A 23,164-nucleotide genomic window follows, 5' to 3' on the forward strand; every position below is an offset into this window, starting at 1 on the left:
TATTCAATATCACAAAATATCAATTTTTATCGATTGTTATTACAATTGCAATGTTTTTTTGATGCATTCATCAAACATTTTATTATAATTACTTTTTTCAATTTACATACATATGTACATACCTATACCTACTTACCTACACTACCCGAAATTCAATTTCCAGCATTCGTTTGTTTTGTAATTCTAGGTATATGTGTAACGATAAAAACAAAGAATGAATAAAGTTACTATTTTCGCTGTCGGCGTATTGGTTGCCTACATTGCAGGAACTATACCAGTAAGACTTGACTTAATTTTTTGCACGTTTTTTTAGTATACTTTGCTCGTAAGTATTGATCTATTACCTAGGTAGGTAAGGTACTTACTTTTAAAAAAATTCTGTTCAATTTTTTCAGTAATTTCTCAATTTTCTTCATATTTCTATGAAATATTTAATCGCTTTTAAGCACATGTTTTTGTACAAAATTTAATCCAAATTAATTTAGGTAGCCTAGGTACCTATACTACCTACGTTGATTGTTTGAAATTTTTCTTTAGCTCACTCACACATTTATGTGTTTTTATAGGTTGGAGTCGATGGTAAATGTACCGTTGATGCTCAAATCTTCACCAGTAAGAATCGATGCCTAGCTAAGTGTAAACCTGGTTGTGAATTGGAGGACTGTGGCGGATTCGGAATTTGCGTAGCCGGAGGAGGAATTACAAAGAATTCACGAAGAATTACTCATTACGCGTGTAGTTGCAACCACGTTCTTGATAATAAATGTAGAATTTTTATAGCAGTTGGCCATTTTTTTGAGATTTGCAAGTCTAGCTTACTTAGGTGCCTATTTTTGGGTGAATTCTTATTTTGAAATTTTTTCTTTTGAAATTTTTTCTTTTGAAATAATTGACAAAACATCGACACTGAAACTAGGGAAATATTGTGGATCGCAGTGGTGCCAATTTTTTTTGGAAATTATTGCAAATTTGAAACTATCGAGGAAAATAGCCCTAAATTTAAGCTTATCAAATTCATTCAGTTTGATATAATTGACAATAATGACCAAGAAATTGACACCACTGCGTTCCAAAATATTTTCCAGTTGCGGAAATGATATTTTTTCGATATTTTGACATTGGTAAGTACCTAATTAAAGCGAAATATTTGAGGTGAAAAAATGTTCAAAACAAGTATTGCACTAATTAGGTAATGAAAATCCTTAAGAAGGGTGCAAAATACAATCAAATTCCAAGGAGCCTGTTAGATACAAATGTGAAAAAAGTCATCCATTCAACTCTGATGCAGTTGAATTCTAAGCAAGCTCCTATACCTACCGGCTACCTTACTTATATCCATAATCGTTTGGCAATATAGGTATTGATCAACATAGGAATAATAAATATTAAATTTCAACGGTCATAATACGTAAATTTTGAAATTTTTTGCGTGGTAGGTAGGTACCTATTTTATTATTACCTATTACACAGTCAGTTATTTATGTTTTTCTTCTTGTTTCAATAAAAATTTATATCAAAGTTTGTGTATAAATTGTGACCGAACTAACATTTTGAGATAGAATACTTATTCTTCTATCACGGTTTTTTGTGTAGAATTACCTAGATAAAAAGTGAACACGATAAAATGAATAAATTTCCAATTTTCGTGATCGGTTTATTGATTGTCTACGTCGCGTTAGTTCCAGAAGTAAGTGAAACTTTTTTGAGTAGGTATCGGTACGTCTTATAGTTCGATATTGTCAATGGATTAGGGTGAGTTCGATTACTAAATGATCTTACCATTTACATCTACTAAAATATCGAATCGATAATCTAATAATTGAAGAGATACAACAGATCTTCCGCTTTGTAGATTAAATAGAGAACATAACATGTGATGTAATAAATAGGCACCTACGTATCTACAATTATTTCATAATGTCGTTGTCGTCTACGTTGCAGATCGAATCCGGAGGCGCTTGCCCTGTTAGCAAACAAACATTCAACGACGAAAAGTCTTGCACGAGAACATGTAGTAGTGAATGTAAATCAAAAAAAAACTGCGGCGGATTTGTAAAGTGTGTGGCAAAAGTAGGCAAGGTTAAAGCTTTGTTTTCTTGTGTTTGTGGGGCGACTAATGATTGATTAATAGGTAAGGCTAGGTAATAGGTATATGTGTACGAAATCAAATTTCAAGTAGGTATTTTAATTAGTAGATCTAGGTTTTTTGTTCTATTATTATCGCAATAAATTTATTCTTAACTCAATCAATTTTATTTATGCCTCGCAGCTAACACTGAATTAATTCGTTCGCGAATGATTCATCAAACATCATTCAATTCGTTCGCGAATCAGCGAACGATTCACCAAAAATTGAGTTAATGTGTTCATGAACGAGTCACTTATACGAATCAATTCGTTCGCGAATGATTCACTAAAAATTATTCAATTCCTTCACGAATGGTTCACTAAGAATTATTCAATTCGTTGGCGGACGATTCATCAAAAATTGAGTAAATGAATCGATTCGTTCGCGAACGAGTCACTTACACGAATCAATTCGTTTGTAAATGATTCACTAAAAATTATTCAATTCGTTCGTGAATGATTCACCAAAAATTGAGTAAATGAACCGATTCGTTCGCGAACGAGTCACTTACACGAATCAATTCGTTTGCAAATGATTCACTAAAAATTCATATCGTTCGCGAATGATTCATAAAAAAATATTCAATTCGTTCGGGAATGATTCACCAAAAATTGAGTAAATGAGTCGATTCGTCCGCGAATGATTCACAAAAAACTATTCAATTCGTTCGTGAATGATTCACTAAAAAATTCAATTCGTTTGCAAATGATTCACTAAAAATTATTCATTTTGTTTGCGATTGATTCACTAGTTTATTGACATTGTAAATACAGCTAAAGCTGTCCACTGCAATAAACGATTTGATTTGATTAGAAAGAGCAGTGTTTTTTCTTCAAGAATTATTAATAAAAATGGTAGATACGAAAAGTTCAAGAAAAATGGTAAAAATAATCAACTTTTGAACACGTCTTTTTCAGTGGGTTTTGGTTCGGCATGTGAGTAAAATGCAGCTCCTTCAAATGCGAGGTAGGCAAACATGCACATTTGTACTCAGAATTGGTTGCCTGAGTTACAAATGAATAGGTAAAGGATGTTATTCTGCGCCGCACAGTGGGCTGTGAGCACCCTCAAAACGCCTGTAATTCAAAAACTTACAATGAACCCTAAAACAATACGACAATGATATGCTCCCTCATGTTTTTGGGGTCGCAGAATACGAATTTGACAATATTTTTTTTGTAGGGGTAGGGGGTGAGGGGGGTGAAAAATTCAAAATTTGACAATATTAATGTGTGATATGTCGAAATGTATGTTTTTGAGGGTGTAGATCACGAATCTGACAATATTTTTTTTTCGTAGGGGTGAATGGTGGGGGATGAAGGGGGTGAAAACGGTGAAAAATTCAAAATTTGACTATAATGATGTGTGATATGTCGAAATGTATGTTTTCGAGGTTGTAGATCACGAATTTGACAATATTTTTTTCGTAGGGGTGAATAGTGGGGGATGAAGGGGGTAAAGAATTCAAAATTTTACAATAATAATGTGTGATATGTCTAAATGTATGTTTTTGAGGGTGTAGATCACGAATCTGACAATATTTTTTTCGTAAGAGTGAATGGTGGGGGGTGAAGGGGGTAAAAACGGTGAAAAATTCAAAATTTGACTACAATGATGTGTGATATGTCAAAATGTACGTTTTCGAAGGTGTAGAAGGGGCGAAGGGTGGGGAAGAATTTTCTGTTGGGAAGCCGTTAAAGTCCCAGTAAGAGAAAATTTGTAACATTTTAACGAAATTCACTAAGATTTTTCACTATAATTGACTGTGGAGGTCGCCGGGGCACTTTGGGGCAAAAATGGCAATTCACATCTTAAAATACACGATCTTAAGTATTACCAGCCACTGGAATTTCCCGTGCATCTACGTGCAAAAATTTGTTCTACTCCAATTTATGCAACAGAGTATGCAAAAAACGGTATTTTAACATAAATTATACCTCTATAATTACTTTATAAAAACTAAAATTGAGTAAAAAGGTGAAAAGTAATTACTTTTATACTTGGTACATTTCGACGTATCACACATCATCATACTCAAATTTTGAATTTTTCATCGTTTTCATCCCATTCACCCCCCCCCCTGTCGCGGATTCGCGGTTATTAATTATATTTGGCTATGTTTTTGTTATATTTAAAGTTCGCGATCTCGATAATATTCGGCTGCTAGGTTTGTTATCTTGAAGATTCAAAAGTTTTTGTTATTGTTTTTATTCGAAAATAAATAGAGTACGAAAAGGGTTCGTATTGAAGCGATTAAATCAATCTCCCTTATTGTTGAATTCCTTTTTCGTTATGGTAGCAGGCTGATCCTAAATAATCGTTCGTTTCGTCCTCCGAATTCGTTGGTAAATTCCAAAAATGCCGGAAACCAGCGAAAATGCCGAAAAGCTAAAAGCGTTATCCACCCGAAAGTCCAGACTTCGTTCTTCACTGACTAGAAGTATGTCATACATAAGTGAGAAGCTGGCGACGGCAGATTTTAACGAAGTTAAAGTGAAATTGACAATGGTCGAAGATATATATAAAAATTATCTTGCTTTACTTGACGAATTCGACAACTTCGAAGTTCCGGATCTGGACCCTTTCATAGAAAAATTCGAAGATGACTACATCGCCATTAAAGGTAAATTAGAAAGCAGTATCGAAAAATTCTCTAATAGCACTGCTGTTCCAGGTTTTAAAAGACAGTGTACAACTGAATCTGGTGGTAGCGGTAGTTGTTGTTCTTCTTCAAAAGCTACGATTAAGTTACCAAAGTTGGAGTTGAAGAAATATGGTGGTAATCTACTTGAATTCGAATCGTTTTGGTCTTCGTTCAACTCAGCTGTACATAATACTGATTTAGAAGCAACTGATAAATTTACGTACTTGAGAAATAACCTGGTAGGCGAAGCTGAATTATTGTTGAAAGGTATGGGTACCACTGCTGCAAACTATCCAATCGCATACGAAATGGTAAAAAAGAAGTTTGGTAATAAAAAGAAATTAATTGATTTATTATACGATAATTTAACGAAAATTCCAAAAAGTAACAAATGGACTAAAAATTTGCGAAATACTTACGATAATATTGAATCGAATTTACATGCTTTAGAAGGTGTAGGTGAAAATATTCAAAACAACACCATACTGTACTCGATGATTATGAAGAAGTTTCCATTTGATATAATTATGAAAGCCGATTTGGATGTTGCAAGTAACGATTTATCCGAATTGAGGCAGAAAGTTGGCGAATTGATATGGAAACAAGAGCAATATTGTGGTACGAATTGGAGTGAGTCATCCGATAATAATCCTAATAAAAAAGATTTTTTCAAAGGTACTACAGAGAGCTTGATAACTGGTGATAGAAAACCGAGTAAAAAATGTATCTATTGCGGTGAAACGTCACATTATTCCGATGAATGCAGCAAAATAACGACATTGGAAGACCGAAGAAAGAAATTGAATGGTCGTTGCATCATTTGTTTGAATCCTGGTCATCTCGCTAAAGACTGTACGGTAAACAAACCATGTGTACATTGTAAGAAACGTCGTAGTCATCATCGTAGTTTATGTATTAAATTATTTTCAAAAGAAGTTAGTAATCCTGAACCAACTGAATCTTTACTAATGAAAGATCAAGAAGGTAACCTGTTAGCAGCCACAATCAACGTTGGTAATGAAAGTCGTGTTCAGAAAGTTACCTCAATTCTGGATAGCGGTTCAAGAAGATCGTACATTACTACGAGGTTGGCCGATAAATTAAAATTGAAGCCTCTTCATTATGAAACGATTAGAATTTCTACGATTTGTTCCGAAGCTCCTCGAGAAATTTCAACCAAGGTCGTTAGTTTAGATATTTTTACAAATGATGGTGAAAAAATAAAAATCACTGCAAATACGATACCTAAAATTATTAATCGAATAAATCACCACGATATTAAGTTAGATTCCAGATTCAAGAAATTCAAGCTCGCTGAAGTTGATAAAAATCTTGTACCTGAACTCCTGATTGGAAATGACTACATGTTCGATTTTATGGTCATGGAAAAAGTAATTATTGATGATTCAACTTCGTTAATCAATTCGAAATTTGGATGGCTGGTTGTTGGTCGAATCAATAAAAACCACGAAACTCCAGTTTTCTTCTCCGAGATTGAAATGGTAGAAAACCTATGGAAATTAGATGCGATTGGGATAGATGATTCAACCTCAGTGGAGGATATTGGCGATGAACTTGCGGTAAAAAGTTTTTATGATAATATAGAATTGATAGATAATCGTTATGAAGTAGCTTGGCCCTGGAAAGAGTACCCTCCTGATTTAAAATCGAACAAAGGGCTCGCCTACGGTCGTTTGAAATCTCAGATGAGAAAATTCGAAAAGAACAAAGAATTATTCGACGAATATGACAAAGTGATCAAATACCAAGAGTCTCAAGGTATTATCGAACGAGTCAACGAATCTATCAACGATAAAGAAGATTTAGTTCATTATCTTCCGCATCACGAAGTTCTGACACCAGGTAAAAGTACCAGTTTACGAGTTGTTTATGACGGTTCTGCAAAATCTCGAAAAATTGATAAAAGCTTAAACGATTGTATTTTTCGTGGTCGTGTTCTTTTGGAAACGTTATGCGGTTTGATTTTGCGCTTAATGTTGAGATGTTTTGTATTAACTTCTGATATTGAAAAAGCATTTTTGCAAATCGGTTTGAAATTACGTGATCGCGATTTTGTTAGATTTATTTGGATAAAAGATTTTAATAAACCGCTAAACTTCGATAATTTGATTATATTTCGCTTTACTAAAATTCCGTTCGGTGTTATTGCTAGTCCGTTTTTGTTAACTTTAACAATAATTTTTCATTTAAATCAATATGATTCGAAGTTCGTTCCGCTATTACTAAGAAGTTTTTATGTGGATAATCTTATCTTGAGTGTCGATTCGGTAGATGAAGCTATTGATCTTTATAATTTTTCAAAATCTTGTTTTAATGATGCTTCGATGAATTTACGTAATTGGGTTACGAATTGTAATGAACTTAAAAATGTTTTAAAACCAGAAGATCGTTTAGATGTATCTGAAATTAGTATTTTAGGGTTAAAATGGAATGTTAAAAATGATACTTTTGTGATTAATCATAAACTCACTAATTCGACTATTATTATTACAAAACGTGAAGTTGTAAAAAAGGTATCCTCGATTTTTGATCCGTTAGGTTTTTTGTGTCCTGTTGTTTTACCAGCTAAATTATTTATTCGATATTTATGGGGCAAAAACTTAGATTGGGATGATGTTTTAGATGAGAAAGATCAAAAGTCGTGGAAAGAATTATTAGATAACTTGAAATGTATTTCGAATGTAGAAATAGATCGGTACGTATTTCGTGGCACTAATGCTTGTAATGATTTTGATTTACATTGTTTCGTTGACGCGTCTCAAAAAGCTTATGCTGCAACTGTTTACGTTAAGAAAAATAATTTAACTCGTCTCGTTTTTGCTAAATCTCGTCTCGCTCCTCGCAATAATTTAACTATTCCAAAGTTAGAATTGTTAGCTATATATATCGGTAGTCAAATCGTGAATTTCGTTAAGAATGAATTTTCTGATGTTAATATCAAAAATATTTATGTATGGTCCGATTCCAAATGTGTATTATCATGGTTATGTTCGAAAAAAGTTTTGCCCAAATTTGTAGAAAGAATTGTGAAGAAAATTGATAAATCGTTCAATTATCGCTACGTTCCATCTGCTGAAAATCCTGCTGATATAGCCAGTCGCGGTGCAGAAGTGCAAGATTTGAATTCGTTCTGGTGGGAAGGCCCCACATGGTTGAAAGAGATGGAAGTTGCTTGGCCAAAGGCAATGAATTTACAATTTGAATCCGAACCTGAACCTGAACCAGAACCAGTACTTATCTCCAATAATACAGCTGTAATTCAGCCTCCTTTTAAAATCGATTGTACTCAATTTAAAACCCTCAACTATCTACTTGATGCAACGTTAAGCTACATGAAAAATGTCAATCCGAATAATATTGTTCAGAAAACCGAAGAAGCTTTCAACCAGTGGATTATGTATATCCAAAACAAAAATTATCCTGATATTTCGCAACCTAATCCGCTTGGTTTAAAACGTGATTCTCAAAATATTATACGTTGTCATGGACGCCTGGTTGAATCATGTCTCGACGATAATGCAAAGTTTCCAATACTTCTACCTGAGAAAGAATACTTCACTCACTTATTAATTGAAAAAATTCATATCGATAACTATCATGTTGGCGTTTCGCATACTCTCTCTGAATTGAGAAAAAATTTCTGGATTCCAAAAGGCAGATCGACGGTGTACTACGTTCTAAAAAAATGTGCTAACTGCAAATACTACGATGGTGGTCCATATAAATATCCTGCAATTCCTCCGTTACCTGAATTTCGTGTAAATCAAAGCAGTCCGTTTTCCTGTTGTGGTATCGACACATTTGGTCCTTTATACGTCAGTGATAACTCAGTCCAGAAAAAAGTATTTGTTAGTATTTTTGTTTGTATGATTACGCGTGCGATTCACTTAGAACTTTTAGAGAATATGACCACTCAAGAATTCCTACTCGCTTTTCGTAATTTTATAGCATTACGCACAATTCCAAAATTTGTAATAAGTGACAACGCGCCACAATTTAAAATAACCAAATCAGCTTTTGAAAATCTTTGGCAACAAATAATTTCTGATAATGATGTAATAGATTTTTGTAAAAATAATTTGATAGAATGGAAACTGTTGCCTGAATATGCCCCGTGGCATGGCGGTTTTTACGAAAGATTAATCAGTATAGTGAAAATGTCGCTAAAGAAAACAATTTTTAATTGTATAATAACAGAAAATCAATTGAGAACCGTGTTGTATGAAGTAACTTCTGTTATTAATTCGCGTCCTATTGTTTATGTAGGTGAAAATGATAGTAATGTATTAACACCTAATGATTTGATGAATACCAAATTCGATTTTATTCCGGATATTGATAATGTTAAAAATATTAAACGTGATGTAATCGTAAATTTATGGAAAAGATCTAACGATATTATTAATCAATTTTGGAACGTTTGGAAATTTCAATATTTAACTAGTCTTCGTGAACGTAATATTAGTATAAAACAAAAGAAAAATGTAGTAGACTTAGTTCCTAAAGTAGGAGATATCGTATTAATTGAAGGTGATAAAAAATTTTGTCCTAGAGGAGAGTGGAAAGTTGGTAAAGTAATTAATGTTAATGTTAGCTCAGACAGTAATGTTAGATCAGCAATCGTTGAAACTAAAAATTCTAAACTTACCCGTCCCATTAACAAATTGTATCCCTTGGAAACATCGTAATTTTTCTCGTTTATACTTATTATTTTAAATTTAAAAATTCGTTTTTTTTTTTTTTTCGCCGGGAGTGTCGCGGATTCGCGGTTATTAATTATATTTGGCTATGTTTTTGTTATATTTAAAGTTCGCGATCTCGATAATATTCGGCTGCTAGGTTTGTTATCTTGAAGATTCAAAAGTTTTTGTTATTGTTTTTATTCGAAAATAAATAGAGTACGAAAAGGGTTCGTATTGAAGCGATTAAATCAATCGCCCTTATTGTTGAATTCCTTTTTCGTTACCCCCCACCATTCACTCCTACGAAAAAAATATTGTCAGATTCGTGATCTACACCCTCAAAAACATACATTTCGACATATCACACATCAATATTGTCAAATTTTGAATTTTTCACCCCCCCCTCACCACCTCACCATCCACCACTACCAAAAAAATGTCAAATTCGTATTCTGCGACCCCAAAAACATGAGAGAGCATATCATTGTATTATTGTTTTAAGGTTCATTTCAAGTTTTTGAATTACAGGCGTTTTGAGGGTGCTCACAGCCCACTGTGCGCCGGGACGGACGCCCTGTATAAACTGAAACCAAAGTAATAATTTAGAGATACTTATTGAATCTTCCATAATTCTGGGTACACATGCATTAGATAAAAAGTGAACACGATATTACGTAGATGAATAAACGGGTAAGCATAAAAACTAGATAGATAATTATTAAATTTCAACGATCGTAATTAAATTTTATATTTTTGCCTATTCACAGTCAATTACCCACATACTTATCTTTGTTTGTTTTTTTTTGTATTCTTCTGGGTAATTAAAATTTAATGCAAGGTGTGTACATACCTATATAAACCTCAAGCAAATTGGCAAATGTTGAGATACTTGAGTATTCATTCTACGTATCAGAGTTCTGTTTACAGTTTTAGGTAAAAAGTTGAACCAATAATAAGGTACCATGGAGAAACTTACAATTTTGGTGATCGGTTTATTGATTGTCTGCGTTACAGTAGTTCCAGAAGTAAGTGAAGCTAATTTATTAGTAGTTTCAGGCAGTAACGTCGCGAATGGGTTTCTCTAGGAGGGGGGGGGTACACGAATTGGACGACTGAAGTATTGATGTAGGACGACTGAAATATGGAAAATCAGGGCCACGCAGAAAAAAATCTGTCACTGGAGGGGGGATGGCGAAGAAAAGACGAGCTATGCTAAAGCATAGTCAGGGAATTTATTTGGCGTTTGATCCCTTTTTTCAACAAAAGTCAGGGTTTTATCTTTTGTGACATTATCAGATTAATGAATAATGACATTGTTTCAACCTCTTGAAAATTCATAAAAAGTCTTCAATTTTTATAGCATTCTGATATTTTGACATTTTCAACCTTTTGAAAATTCATATAAAAATTCCGAAACTCTTTGTTAATTTTGAAATTTTTTTAAACTAGGTAACTGATTTTCAAGTTGAGAAAATTAAAAACTTAGTTTTTCGTAATTTACTCAAATTTAAACAACGAAAGTTAATAAAGAGAAGAAAAGGACACAAACTATTCTACACGAAACAAAACAAGTACATATTAGATGTTACAAATAAATTTTAAAATTGAAAAAACGTAAAAAAAAATCGAGTAATAGTAGGTAAGGAAATAGGTACTGGAAAGGATTAATTTAATTTCATTCGCCAATTAAGAAAAAAAAAAGATAGGTAAGTACATAGAATAAAAAGATAATTACTTAGGGTGTTAAAATTGTTGAAAGTTTTATACAAATGACACATGACTTATGTACATGACTAGGTCAAGCTGCACCTTCTTCTAACCTACAAAATCTCGTTACTTAATAACAAAAGTACCTACGAAAGTTAAAAAAAATTAAAGTGTAGGTAATCACTGGAAAAGATTTTCATTTACCATGAACTGTGGGTTGTCTACTGCCATACAGCGATTACCTTCAGATGGGCCAAATAACCCCGGCTGGGGTGGAGAAAATTCTCAAACAAGCTGAGAAGGAACTAGAAAAGAAAATCCAACACTCTAACTGGGGAAAGATAGAGACCAAATCAAATGGGATCTTCACCCTAGAGGAATTAGAGGACGATCTGTTTGGACAATACCCACAGTTTGCCCTGACCCATTGTGTCAGCAGGGACTTCAGGATGTCCAAGGGCATTGCCTCCTATTTAAACGAGCCTTCGGCAACCAGGACACTCTGAAGTCAAGGGGTGCTAAGGTTGGTGAAGTAGTTGAGCTCAAAAAAGGTGGAAATTACATACTCTACGCAATCACCAAAGAACACTACAATGATAAGCCGTCAATCAAGGACTTTGTAACGACAATGAAAGCACTTGCTGCCAAATGTGACCAACTCAAGATCAAAAAGATAGCAGTACCAAGACTAGGGTGTGGTCTGGATAAACTGGAGTGGCCAACAGTGAAACAATCATTGACTTTTTAGATATGGACTGCTAGCGGCCCATAAGCGTAACATACGGCTATTATCTTGAACATAGTAAGTCGCGGTTTTGCTTCTGCGCATGCGCCAGCTGTGTTATGACATTATGCCACCTACGTACGGCTACACAGAGGTGCGGGAGGTAAAACATCCTCCTCGTCGTCGCTTGGTACGCGACGTTATTTTTCAGATTCCGGCATGCGCATAAGCCAAACCGCGACTTACTGATAAACTATGTTCAAGACCATTGGCTTATGTACCGCTAGCAGTCCATATCTAAAAAGTCAATGGAAACAATCCATCATCGAATGCTTCAGGGACCACCCAGTTACTGTCAGAGTATGCACCCAGAAGGAGTAACAGCTTCAATCCTGATCTATCAACCAAACATCAACCAGTAAAAGCCCTGTAAATAACCCACTAAAATGTCCTACCTCAAGCTGTAAATAACTATAGTTAGATTTTTTCAAAACCTATGCATATCCTAAATACATATATTCTTCTCAAAACCATAACCTTAAACTAATTTAGTGTGGGCTTCATTCTTGTATTATAATTTCTTTTTTGTATTATAATGCTGTACATATTTGCAAACTAATGCAAAGTAGAACAAGTTAACTAATCATACCTATTTTCCTACATTTTTCAGCCTAAAATAATTAGCCATATCTAGTATTGTACTCCTAAGTCCAATGTGAGAGGCTGGTGTGAAGCCCCTAGCAAGTGCACCGGTCTCCTCGCAAATGTCCCCCCCCCCCATATCCAAAACTCATGTAATGCAAAAGGGAGATCAACACTGTTGACCCCCCCCCTAGGCACCAAATTCTGCTCCCTAAAATCCTTTTCCCAAGACGGGTTGGGGGACTCCAACTACCTGATAGGCATGCGTGAGTAACGAAGCCTGGTAGGGTGATTGTGTCCTTGGCAACCGCCTAGGGGGTATGGGTCGTGGTGGACAACCCGTCTTTCCCCCCTCCCCCTTTGTTTAGATTTAGTTTTAGATTTAAGATGTAAATAAAAAGAAAAAAAAAATTACCATGAAAAAAAAGGAAGAAAAGATTAAAAGATGAAACTGTTGAAAGTTTCGAACAAGACTAGGTCAAACTGCACCTTCTACCAGGGTCAGTGCTGCATAAAAAATGTTTGAAAAAACAACGAACAAACAAAAACGAGCACATAGTTTTTTTTAGTTTAAAACGTGTTTTTAGCATGTCATTGTTTTAAATGAAAAACCAAATTTTTTTCTAAATTTAAAATGAGTCTGCCAATGTTAAAACACCTCGTTAAATCAATTTTACCAAAACAAATGACACAATTCAACTATTTAGAACAAAAATAATTATGGTCCAAAAGTCCAAATGAATGAAAGCTTGAAAGGTTTCTTAATAAAATGATAACATATCTCAATCTCATCATAGTTAAGAGTCGCAAAAATTTTTTAAAAAACACGTTTTTTATTCAAAAAATGAGAGTTGAAAAAAAACGGAGTTTATTGAACAAAAAAAAAAAAACATTTTGAATTTTAATATTTTTGCTTTAAACACAACTATTTACTTATGTCGAACTTTCCAGGGTGAAATTTTCTCCAATGGGGTAGTACTAGTTGGGGTAGTACTAGTAGGTCTATTCTTGGGTTCGAATATGTCCACATTAAAGGGTTTTTTTAATCCAACGGCATTAATGAACGTAGTCAAAAGTCGGTCCCGGTATGCATTTCCAAAGAATTCAACTAATGAGAAATCTTGTTCAGCCGATATTTTTCCATCACCATGTACAACAGCTGAGCCTGATTGGTGAGCCATACCAATAACTTGAAATAAATCCATTGTGAATTCTTCCAAACTCTTCGGTACAACTTTGAATTCCTCAGAATTCGAATACTTGATGTATTCTTTTTCGAGACGTAATCGTAACTTGATCATATCATCATCTTTGGGACAGTAATAATATCTCCAATGCCATTTTCTTGCCCTCCTTTCAATTCGTTGTTTTCTCAGATCCGTTAACGGATCTGAGAAAGGTAAAGGTGATCGATAATATTCGAGGTTCTTTGCGTCTTTGCTATTTTTTTCTAGTTCCGTTTTCTTTCCATCCAATTGTTTTTCCAACTCTTTACGTTCCTCTGACGTCAAGCCTCGGTTATTAATATCCAATTTATTGGTTATGTAATTAATTTTACCAATGACTTGGTTGATATTCGACTGTAGTTTGGTGAGGTTATTTTGGAATTCACTCGCTGCCACTTGGTATTCATGATCAAAATCATCTTCAATATCATCAATGATCATTCGTGGGCTGAGCTTTACTTTCTTTAGTTTTTCTTGTTTCTAAACATTCATCAATAATAAATTAATTTCTATAATAAGTAGGTATACAAGTCATACATTTAACATAATCTGTTGAAAAAAAAAAAAAAAAGTGGTATCGGATTGCGGCGATGAAGGGCTAGGAAGATGCAGAATCTCAAATTGCATCTTTTGAGTACTGTGACAGCATTATGCCAATGCCAGGTCACAGAAATTTACCAATGTTTTAAAAGTGACTTGACTTTGAAGGCCTCTAGATCCATCCCTTAACCCGTGTATATCATATACTTACAAGCATTTGATTATACGTTCGATTTATAATTTGTTCTCGGTGGTAAAACATGTCATTTATTCCCTGTATAAATCGTCCTACTTGAACTGGTTCCAAATCTGTAATCGCTACATTCTCGCAGTCGATGTTGTTGAGACATTCTTGAACTATGTTTTTCTAAATCAAAATGAAATCAATAAGTAATTCTGTAATAAAGAACAAAAGAATAATGAAGGTAATGTACTTCTACTTACACCTTGTTTCACTAAACGAGGTAATGCACAATAAACTGCAAAAAAAAATAATGATTGAAAAACATGATATTATTGTACAGATACTTGCAAGTATTTAGTTAATATCGCCATAAAAGCGTAAAATATCAACGCTTACTTAAAGAAATAATTAGGCAAATTTGAAAAATGAAACGCATCTCCATTTTCTTCGCACTTGAGACCATCCGTAAGCAAGTATATCTACATTGTTGAAAGGATTTCAATCGAGTTCTATTTGTCAGAACGTTAATGTGTAAGTCTTATTTGGTTTAAAAAGTTTAATCAAATTAGCTTGATATCACCGCGTGATTAGTAACTTTAAATAAGCAGTACGGATGGCCGATTTTTTAAAAGAAAAATTTAATTAACGATTTGATAAAATTCCTTTTCTAGCTATGTGGTACGGGTACTTGTAATAAATTGTACATACAATAACTCGAGGAAGAAACATCAATTTCATCAATAAAGTTTCAAAATTATGTTGTCTTCGTTGCAGATCGAATCTCGACGAATGGAATCTGGAATGGGATCTGGAATGTGTTGTAGTATGAATGGAAAGAAATTCCACGAAGAAAACACTTGCATGATGATGTGTAAAGAAGGGTGTAAATCCAAAGGATGCGGTGGATTTAAACACTGTATGCCTATAGCGGGCGCACCAATGGAAATGTATGGTTGTATGTGCCAAATGGGATGATCAATAATTAGGTATAGGTACCTATATAATGTGCACAAAGTCAAAATTGCAAGTATTGTGACCAGTTGATGTGGGCTTTTTGTCTTATTATATAGGTACTCCTAATTCATATTAATATTTTACATTTAAATAAATCTTTCAATCCTTTATTAGGACTAGAATATATTTTTGTGATCTAGGCTTTTTTGTCCTGTTGTAATTACATTCAAATAAATCGATTCTTTACCCAATTTTATTTATCTTATGCTTCACAAAAAATTATTCTAGTACACTTATCATTACGTCTCGTGTCTGAAGCTTATTTTTCAATTTTTGACAAGTTTGGAATTTTTGAAAATGGCTGAAATAGCCGAAGCTCATTTTAATTGGTGAGGTGTGTTTTCATCAAAATAGGAAAGCACGAGATAAAAATCTAAAATTTGGTTTGTACGTGTGCTAAAATGTACCATGTAAATCAAAGCAATCATCTTCGAGCCGATCTGGCTCTGCACCAAAAGTTAGATTTTTTCCAGCTTACTGGAATCGCTCCAGAGTGCGCTGCAATCAACATCGGAAGCTGAAAATTGAATCTTTAAAAAAATTGAAATTTGATGAAATCAAGATACAATGCTGACATTTTTTTCATAAGTTAGTACCTTGATATAGTGGGAGTAGGAAGCAATGGTCTAAGGTGGGGGAGATGATAATTCCCTCCTTTAGGTGGTGAGAATTATCTCTCTTAATTTTTGAAATAAACCTACTAATAGAGATAGGTTGCCAGGATAGCTCAGTAGGTATTACCTATTGAAACCACTACTTCCAACCTCCACACCATATCGATACCATGTCATTATTGCAAGGAAGTGTAGAGTATAAGTAGGCTCTGATTAGAATTAAATAAAAACATTCCTCTACAACGACTTCACGTAGTTTATTGCATCAAATGATACAAGAACATTAATAGAGTGCAAGGTAACAAAATTAAAGATTTTATGAACAATTATGACTTAAGACTAAATCACAATTAGTATACAATTACGTGTGAATTGTACACTAGACAATATGGAGTAGATAGGAAAATACATTATATAAAAATACCCACATACTTTAGGTATGCGAGTATAGAAATAATAAGTGCAAAAACCCCCATTTATGCACTTAAAAGACTCCCTAATTAATCGATAGAATTGATTAATTATAAACTACACATACTTACCCAGAACTGTACACATTCTCCACCTGTTGATGACAAGACCCACACACGGTCAAGGGTGGAATCCATAACTAAAAAAAAGCCCGCGTAACACTTTGCGTAATATGATTATGCCGCGGTGCATATCAATATTACCAAAATTATTTAATTTTAAGGATCTACTGATCCATTTAACCTTATAAAATAATTGAGGCATTCGTGGAGAATGACTACTTAGATTAGGGTGGTGCCTTACAAGTACGATTTCGACGATGAACCGCTCGCTGCAGATGCACGATACCAAAGTGAGGAATTGGCGCGAGTTACTGAGTATATATAGATATACACAGTAGCCAAGCTCCTCCCACTTGAGTATGCTCTCAGCGGAAAAGTTAGTATACCCAAATACTATCAACTGACAATACTGGCAACTCCATTTAAAATACATTGAGCGTTTTTGTCGCAGTAATAGCGCGATCTGAACGGCCGGGGTAAAAACTAACTCTTATCAAAAATGCTCTGATTGGTTGGTTTATAACTGGTTTGAATCTCGCGCGTCCGCGAAATTCAAATAAGCAAATCAGATGCTTGGGGTAGTTGGTGGTAAGATTTAGTTTCACCCTAGGCCGCTAGGAGGCTAAAACACCATTTTTCGATGGAGTTGCCAGTATTGTCAGTTGACAGTATTTGGTATACCTACACTATGTGTGGAAAGATGTTATGACCTTACAAATCTCTAACTTTTGGCTTATAGATTTTATGGATTTATGGATGAAACTATGAACGGAGTAGTTTTTCCTTCGCTACTACGAGAGTAGCGTAGCAGTGAACCCTACCCTCTCACCTATACATACGTTATATTGCAAGAGTCAAGGTACCCTTCCTCAACCTATCTATACATATGTATATGGGTGCGAGTCGCATCTACTTGCCACTGACTGTCTTACTTACGAAGAGTATATAAAACTCATATATTAGGAAAAAATAACTCTTGCTTCTCAGTTCTTACTATTTATTAGTGCAAAGCTTTTCAAACACCAAGTGTTCATCATCAGGCTTAAATCATAGTGATTTAAGCCTCAAACACCAAGTGTTCATCATCAGGCTTAAATCACTATGATTTAAGCCTGATGATGAACACTTGGTGTTTGAAAAGCTTTGCACTAATAAATAGTAAAAACTGAGAAGCAAGAGTTATTTTTTCCTAATCTAACAAACTTCTCGCTAAAAGGTTCCTTTTACCTTTAAAACTCATATACTCGTAAAAGACAAATACCTATGGTAGCAGGCAAAGTGGCAATTAGAAGGGTACATTGGTACCTAACGATGCGGAGTAAGCAAGATGCGAGGTCCACAACGTTACGTACATGTCACATTCTAAATATGAGTACCTACACTTTGCCGATACTAACAGTATAGAGGGATCAGTTCATTAGTAGGAATTATTACCCGCATCACTATAGCGATGGAGGGCATACCGCACCCTGTCAACCTTATTTTATTTTTGACTTTTCAAATCTATTTGTAGTAGGTACGTAGTGGTTTTGAACTAGGTATCTAGACTTATTGTGGAAGATTACGTTATATTCATAGCCTATTATGACTTATAAAAAATTTTGTTTTCAATTTTTTATTAAGTAAAAAATAAACAAAAAAACAAACGAATTAGGCCGATTGTAACAAGGACAAAAGATTTTGAAAATTTCTATTTTGATAGGTACCCAAGTGAAAAACAATGTTTTTTTAAAATGATGGGTAGGTAGGTTGATTTTTTTGGCTAAAAAATTTCAGAATTCTAATTATTTTTTTAAAATAGAAATTTCAGTTTCAAAAAAAAGCAAAAAGGCTAGAACAAAGTGACTAATGAAGGCGAAAGCTTCCAAAATTTCGTATTTGAGAAGTAAACAAACAGGAGTTAATTTTTCGATTTGAACACTACTTTAAGATTGAGTTATAGATTTTTAGAATGCTTGATTTTGAAAAAGAGAAACCAAAAATTTATTCAAGTGCCTAGTAAAATTTTCTTACAAGAAGCCAATTTCTTCATTACATTTGAAATTTTTAAAAGTCAGGTAAGTACATACATACCTCTACCTATATAGATATTTTCCAGGTGCAGGAATTCAAAAATACGAGGGAAAAACTTTTTAAAAATGTACAACTATTCAAGTTCCAAAAAAGTCGACAAATAAGTATCTTTATCAAGACTATAATACATATACTTTCAAAAATTTATGACTTGATAAAGTGATACTGGGATAGAACGCGTATGAGGGGAAGTCTGAGAAATATACTATCTGGTGGGTTTTATAATAATATTCTCTACCTCGGATTTTCTGATAAATACTGCTAAGGGATTATTTACAGGCACCATGCTAGCTCAAAGGGTGCTTGTACTGATCTATACAAATATCTTTTATATACATATAATTTCTTATTTAGGTGTGGAAATAAAACACGAGACAATCATTTTAACAATTATATTAAATTATGTAAAATGATTGAGGACTTGTATTTATCATGGGGTTCGAAGTCATGACAAATTATACATAGGTTTGTTAACCCTAATTACTTTACAATACAAGTTATAAAGCTGATGAGTTAGTTATATCTAGAAGAATTATATTAATTTGAAAGGAGAAAACCATATTAGATAAAAGTGTGATATATTTTACCTTTACCTAATTGGGCGAACGCAACCCAGACAGGATTTAGGATACATCGTCTCCTGCCTCAACACTGTACACGTTACCACCTCGTCAGGGTGCTACTAATACTAAGCACATCGGTGGTTCTTGGTTAAAAGTTCACATTGCTGTGGGTCAAACCCTTAAGATCCAGAGCGAATAAGGGTTCTTCCAAAATTCCACAAATTAATCGACATAACGTAATTCGTGTTAATTAGAAAACAATTTAACCTCGCAGTGGGTCACATCAAAATCGAGCGGAAGGGATTTAGCCGGCAATTACTGGGGGTAGGAACCCAACATCGAACCAGCACTCGCGATTACCGAATTCAAGCACAGAACCATCATCCTTAAGGGGGCTGAGGCTTAGAAAGAGATTTTACGTTAACACATTACTTTTGTTGAAAATATTCTAAGTCCAGACTGCCGAGCAGACTGACAAGGATTCATTACGTACCACATTACTCAAGATTTAAGATCCTCGAGTATGGTCTGTGCACTAGGTTATAGGCAAAGTTCAAGAATAGTTTGTCCGAGCTTGGAACGACCTACGCTCGGATATATTCGTACACGTTACCTTGGGCCCCTGATATGTAGGAGAAGTACGTTATAACTTCGTCAAAAGAGGGGTTACGATACAAACTCCAACGAGAGGTTATTGTCCTACCTCTCTAGGAAGTCAGGGCATATCTGCTCCTTACAGACTTTTTCAAGATTCAAAAACTGGGGGGAGGGAGGGGGTGTTCCACCTCCCTCATAGTTTGATCTAGTTGGAAGGCAAACAAAATTTTGAACTTTTTGAGAGTGATATGTAAGAAGTGGATAAAATAACCAACTTCTGAAGACTTTTTTCAGACATTTTGTCTTGCGTAGCCCTTCCTGACCCCCTTGCATACGAGTAGAGATCAACCACATGGAAAAATTCCCTACAAAATAATAATTTAAAGATACTTACCTATTCAATCTTCCATATCAAATTTCAATTGTCGTAATTAATTTTTATATTTTTTTAAATTGCCTATTACACAGTCAATTACCTATACATTCTCATCTATGTTTTTTCTTTTCGTATTCTTCTGGGTAATTAAAATTCAATGCAAGATATGTATATAAACCTCAAGCGAACCAGTAATTTTGAGATACTTGAGTATTCATTCGACGTATCACACTTCTGTGTATAGCATTAGATAAAAAGTTGAAACAATACCTAATAGATACCTACCATGGAGAAACTTACAATTTTCATAATCAATTTATTGATTGTCTGCGTTACAATAGTTCCAGAAGTAAGTGAAGCTATTTTATTACTTAACTTAGGTACTTAGTTTCATGCCACTGGCGACAAACAAACACCCTGCACTCGTTGTCAGTCTCCTTACTGTGTTTTAATTTTCATTCTGGAACTTCACGTTTAAAATCATGGGTCAATTCATGTTAAATTGCCAAGCTTTTTGCACTTGAGGTAGACGATTTTTTCAATAGGTTCATATCTATTTTTATTTTTCATTTTTTTGCAGATCGAATCTCGACGAATGGACTCTGGAATGGACTCTGGAATGAACTCCGGAATGTGCTGTGTTATGAATGGTGTAGTATTCAACAATATGAACACTTGCATGATGATGTGTAAACAAGGGTGTCAGTCCAAAGGATGCGGCGGATTTAAACATTGTATGCCGATAGTGGGCGCTCGTACCGAAGCGTTTGGTTGTTTTTGCAAAATGTAATGATCAGTGTAGTTACCTATACGTGCACGCAAGGTCAAAATTTCACGTGTTGTGACCAGTTGATCTAGGATTTCTGTCCTATTATATCGTAGTATGTATGTATCACAATAAATCCATTCATAACTCGAGTCAATTTTATTTTTGTCATGTTCACATTCATGAATTTGATATGATATCGTCGTCGTGGAGAAAGTAAGGTACCTAGGTTCGTATTCATGATAAGACTGAAGAATTACTTATTCTCACAAGAATACTCGTCAGTCGTCACCTCCGATTCGGCTCACGGAAAATTCATCTCAAGTATTACTGAATCAAAACTATTGCCAATCAATTTGATAAACTAAACATAAGACGTTACCTAAATCTTATTTTTGATCTTATAATATGTGCAGTTTTAATTTTTCAAAAGTTCGCCAAAAATATAAAAAGGAGATTTCATCATGTGGAATTTGTCTTTGATGTGTATTTTAGGCTGCACATCGTTCAGTGAAAAATACTATGAAACTTGAAATCTTACTAGGCCTCCACCATTCCTACAAGGGAACACAAACACCATGATCCAAAAGTTCGCAGCTTTCAAATTATCAACAAGTGGATCTGTTTTCAATCAAACGGATTGTTTACATAGGTATAAATTGATTTAATTCTGAGTGAATAGTTCGTGAGAGTATTTAATTTATTTCGGGTACTAGAGGTGTTTGAGCGCTCTACAGAACGCCGCAGAATTTACAAAAAACGTAAAAAAATTAGGGGTTTTGAGCGCTCATGAAAGACTCAAAATGGACAATAGACTGCTGCAATGCAATTTTACAAAAAACTGTAAAAATTTTTCAACGTTTTCTGTAATTGCTGCAGGTTTCTGTAACTTGCTGGAGAGCGCTCGAACACCCCTAATAATTCGTGAACGAACTGATTAATTTTTTTAAAGAACCATTCGCGAACGAATTAATAAATTCTTCAATTTATGAATCAATTCGTTCGCGAATGATTCACCAAAAACTGAGTAAATGAATAGGTTCGTTCGTGAACGAGTCACTGATACGAATCAATTCGTTCGCGAATGATTCACAAAAAATTGAGTAAATGAATCGATTCGTTCGTGAACGAGACACTTATACGAATCAATTCGTTCGCGAATGATTCACCAAAAATTGAGTAAATGAATCGATTCGTTCGTGAACGAGTCATTTATACGAATCAATTCGTTTGCGAATGATTAGCCAAAAATTGAGTACTGTCAAGCGGGGTCACTTTGATAAAAAAAAAAATGTTTTCTGTTCTGTACGGCGTATAAAGATGTTTTCGAAAAAATTGCACCACTCAGTGTGTAAAGAACGTCAAAACGCACCAAATGACCTTTTTGTTTTTTTTTTTTTTGTTTTTTTTGTGCCTCAAAATCGCCCTCAAAGGCCGTATCAAAGTCACCCACAAGATGGGGTCACTTTGATAGGGGTACTTTTTTTTCAAAAAATGATTTCTCATCACCTTTAGACCTACCATACAAAATTTCATCCATTTTGGCCCACAGGAAGTCATCATATTATTGAAAAAGCGATAAAAGCCCCTGTATTTCCTCAATTTTTTAAAAAATTCAGTTTTTTACAAAAATTTTAGATATTCAATAAAATATCTTTGCGACCTATCAAAATGGGATGAAATTTCACACTGAATCCGAAAATGGCATTGTTTTTCACTTTAGTCTCAAAACTTAAATTTTTAGCCTCAAAAATGAAAAATTGATAACATCCCCACTGAGAACAATGGGCCAAGGATCGGAGGCACCTCAACGTAGAAACTCGAAATTTTTGGAGATATTTCCCAAGGAGTGTAGCTTTACAATAGACTATCAGCCAATGTTCTATTACGTATCTGAAAATACTATAACATCAACTTTTGTTGAGTGATGAAAAATCTTGAAAAATTACCACTTTTAAAAAACTCCATTAAAAGCAGGGATGAAAATAATTATTTACCAACTCAACACTGTTATCGTATCAATTCAACATCAGTGTAACCTCTTCGCTCGAAAAAAAAATGTGATTCGACGTTTTACTCGCTCCACAGATCAAAACGTGCAGAAAAATAAGCGCTATCAAAGTCACCCCG

At 34.3% G+C, this 23,164-nt stretch overlaps 2 protein-coding genes and 2 long non-coding RNA genes across 4 annotated transcripts; 3 read left to right on the plus strand and 1 right to left on the minus strand.

Moving 5' to 3' along the window:
• Positions 1-88: 88 nt before the first annotated feature.
• Positions 89-2,246, plus strand: LOC135838988 (uncharacterized). Its single transcript, XR_010557505.1, has 3 exons — positions 89-277; positions 567-1,687; positions 1,942-2,246. It is a non-coding gene; the product is annotated as an uncharacterized LOC135838988 (long non-coding RNA).
• Positions 2,247-4,486: 2,240 nt separating this feature from the next.
• LOC135840655 (uncharacterized) lies at positions 4,487-15,703 on the plus strand. Its single transcript, XM_065357280.1, has 3 exons — positions 4,487-5,390; positions 5,448-10,500; positions 15,273-15,703. Exons 1-2 carry the CDS (start codon positions 4,487-4,489, stop codon positions 9,479-9,481), a joined length of 4,938 nt encoding a protein of 1,645 aa, XP_065213352.1. The 3' UTR covers positions 9,482-10,500; positions 15,273-15,703.
• On the minus strand, positions 13,368-15,014 carry LOC135838990 (uncharacterized). Its single transcript, XM_065354831.1, has 4 exons — positions 14,895-15,014; positions 14,759-14,793; positions 14,526-14,681; positions 13,368-14,254 (listed from the first exon to the last, which is right to left on the minus strand). Exons 1-4 carry the CDS (start codon positions 14,959-14,961, stop codon positions 13,478-13,480), a joined length of 1,035 nt encoding a protein of 344 aa, XP_065210903.1. The 5' UTR covers positions 14,962-15,014; the 3' UTR covers positions 13,368-13,477.
• Positions 15,704-19,094: 3,391 nt separating the features above from the next.
• On the plus strand, positions 19,095-21,186 carry LOC135838991 (uncharacterized). The gene is made up of 2 exons (XR_010557507.1): positions 19,095-20,617; positions 20,849-21,186. It is a non-coding gene; the product is annotated as an uncharacterized LOC135838991 (long non-coding RNA).
• The last annotated feature ends 1,978 nt before the right edge of the window (positions 21,187-23,164 follow it).

This window comes from Planococcus citri, chromosome 3 (genome assembly GCF_950023065.1).
Source record: "Planococcus citri chromosome 3, ihPlaCitr1.1, whole genome shotgun sequence".
In the NCBI taxonomy this organism is placed as follows: domain Eukaryota; kingdom Metazoa; phylum Arthropoda; class Insecta; order Hemiptera; family Pseudococcidae; genus Planococcus; species Planococcus citri.

What these genes read in the sequence shown, in the direction of transcription:
- LOC135840655 (XM_065357280.1), top strand. Translation starts at nt 4,487, where the DNA reads ATGCCGGAAACCAGCGAAAATGCCGAAAAGCTAAAAGCGTTATCCACC. An exon ending in GAAACAAGAGCAATATTGTG is followed by an intron (nt 5,391 to 5,447) that starts GTACGAATTGGA and finishes ATTTTTTCAAAG; the next exon opens with GTACTACAGAGAGCTTGATA.
- LOC135838990 (XM_065354831.1), bottom strand. Translation starts at nt 14,961, where the DNA reads ATGGTCTCAAGTGCGAAGAAAATGGAGATGCGTTTCATTTTTCAAATT. An exon ending in CTCGTTTAGTGAAACAAGGT is followed by an intron (nt 14,682 to 14,758) that starts GTAAGTAGAAGT and finishes ATTTTGATTTAG; the next exon opens with AAAAACATAGTTCAAGAATG. An exon ending in GAACGTATAATCAAATGCTT is followed by an intron (nt 14,255 to 14,525) that starts GTAAGTATATGA and finishes ATGAATGTTTAG; the next exon opens with AAACAAGAAAAACTAAAGAA.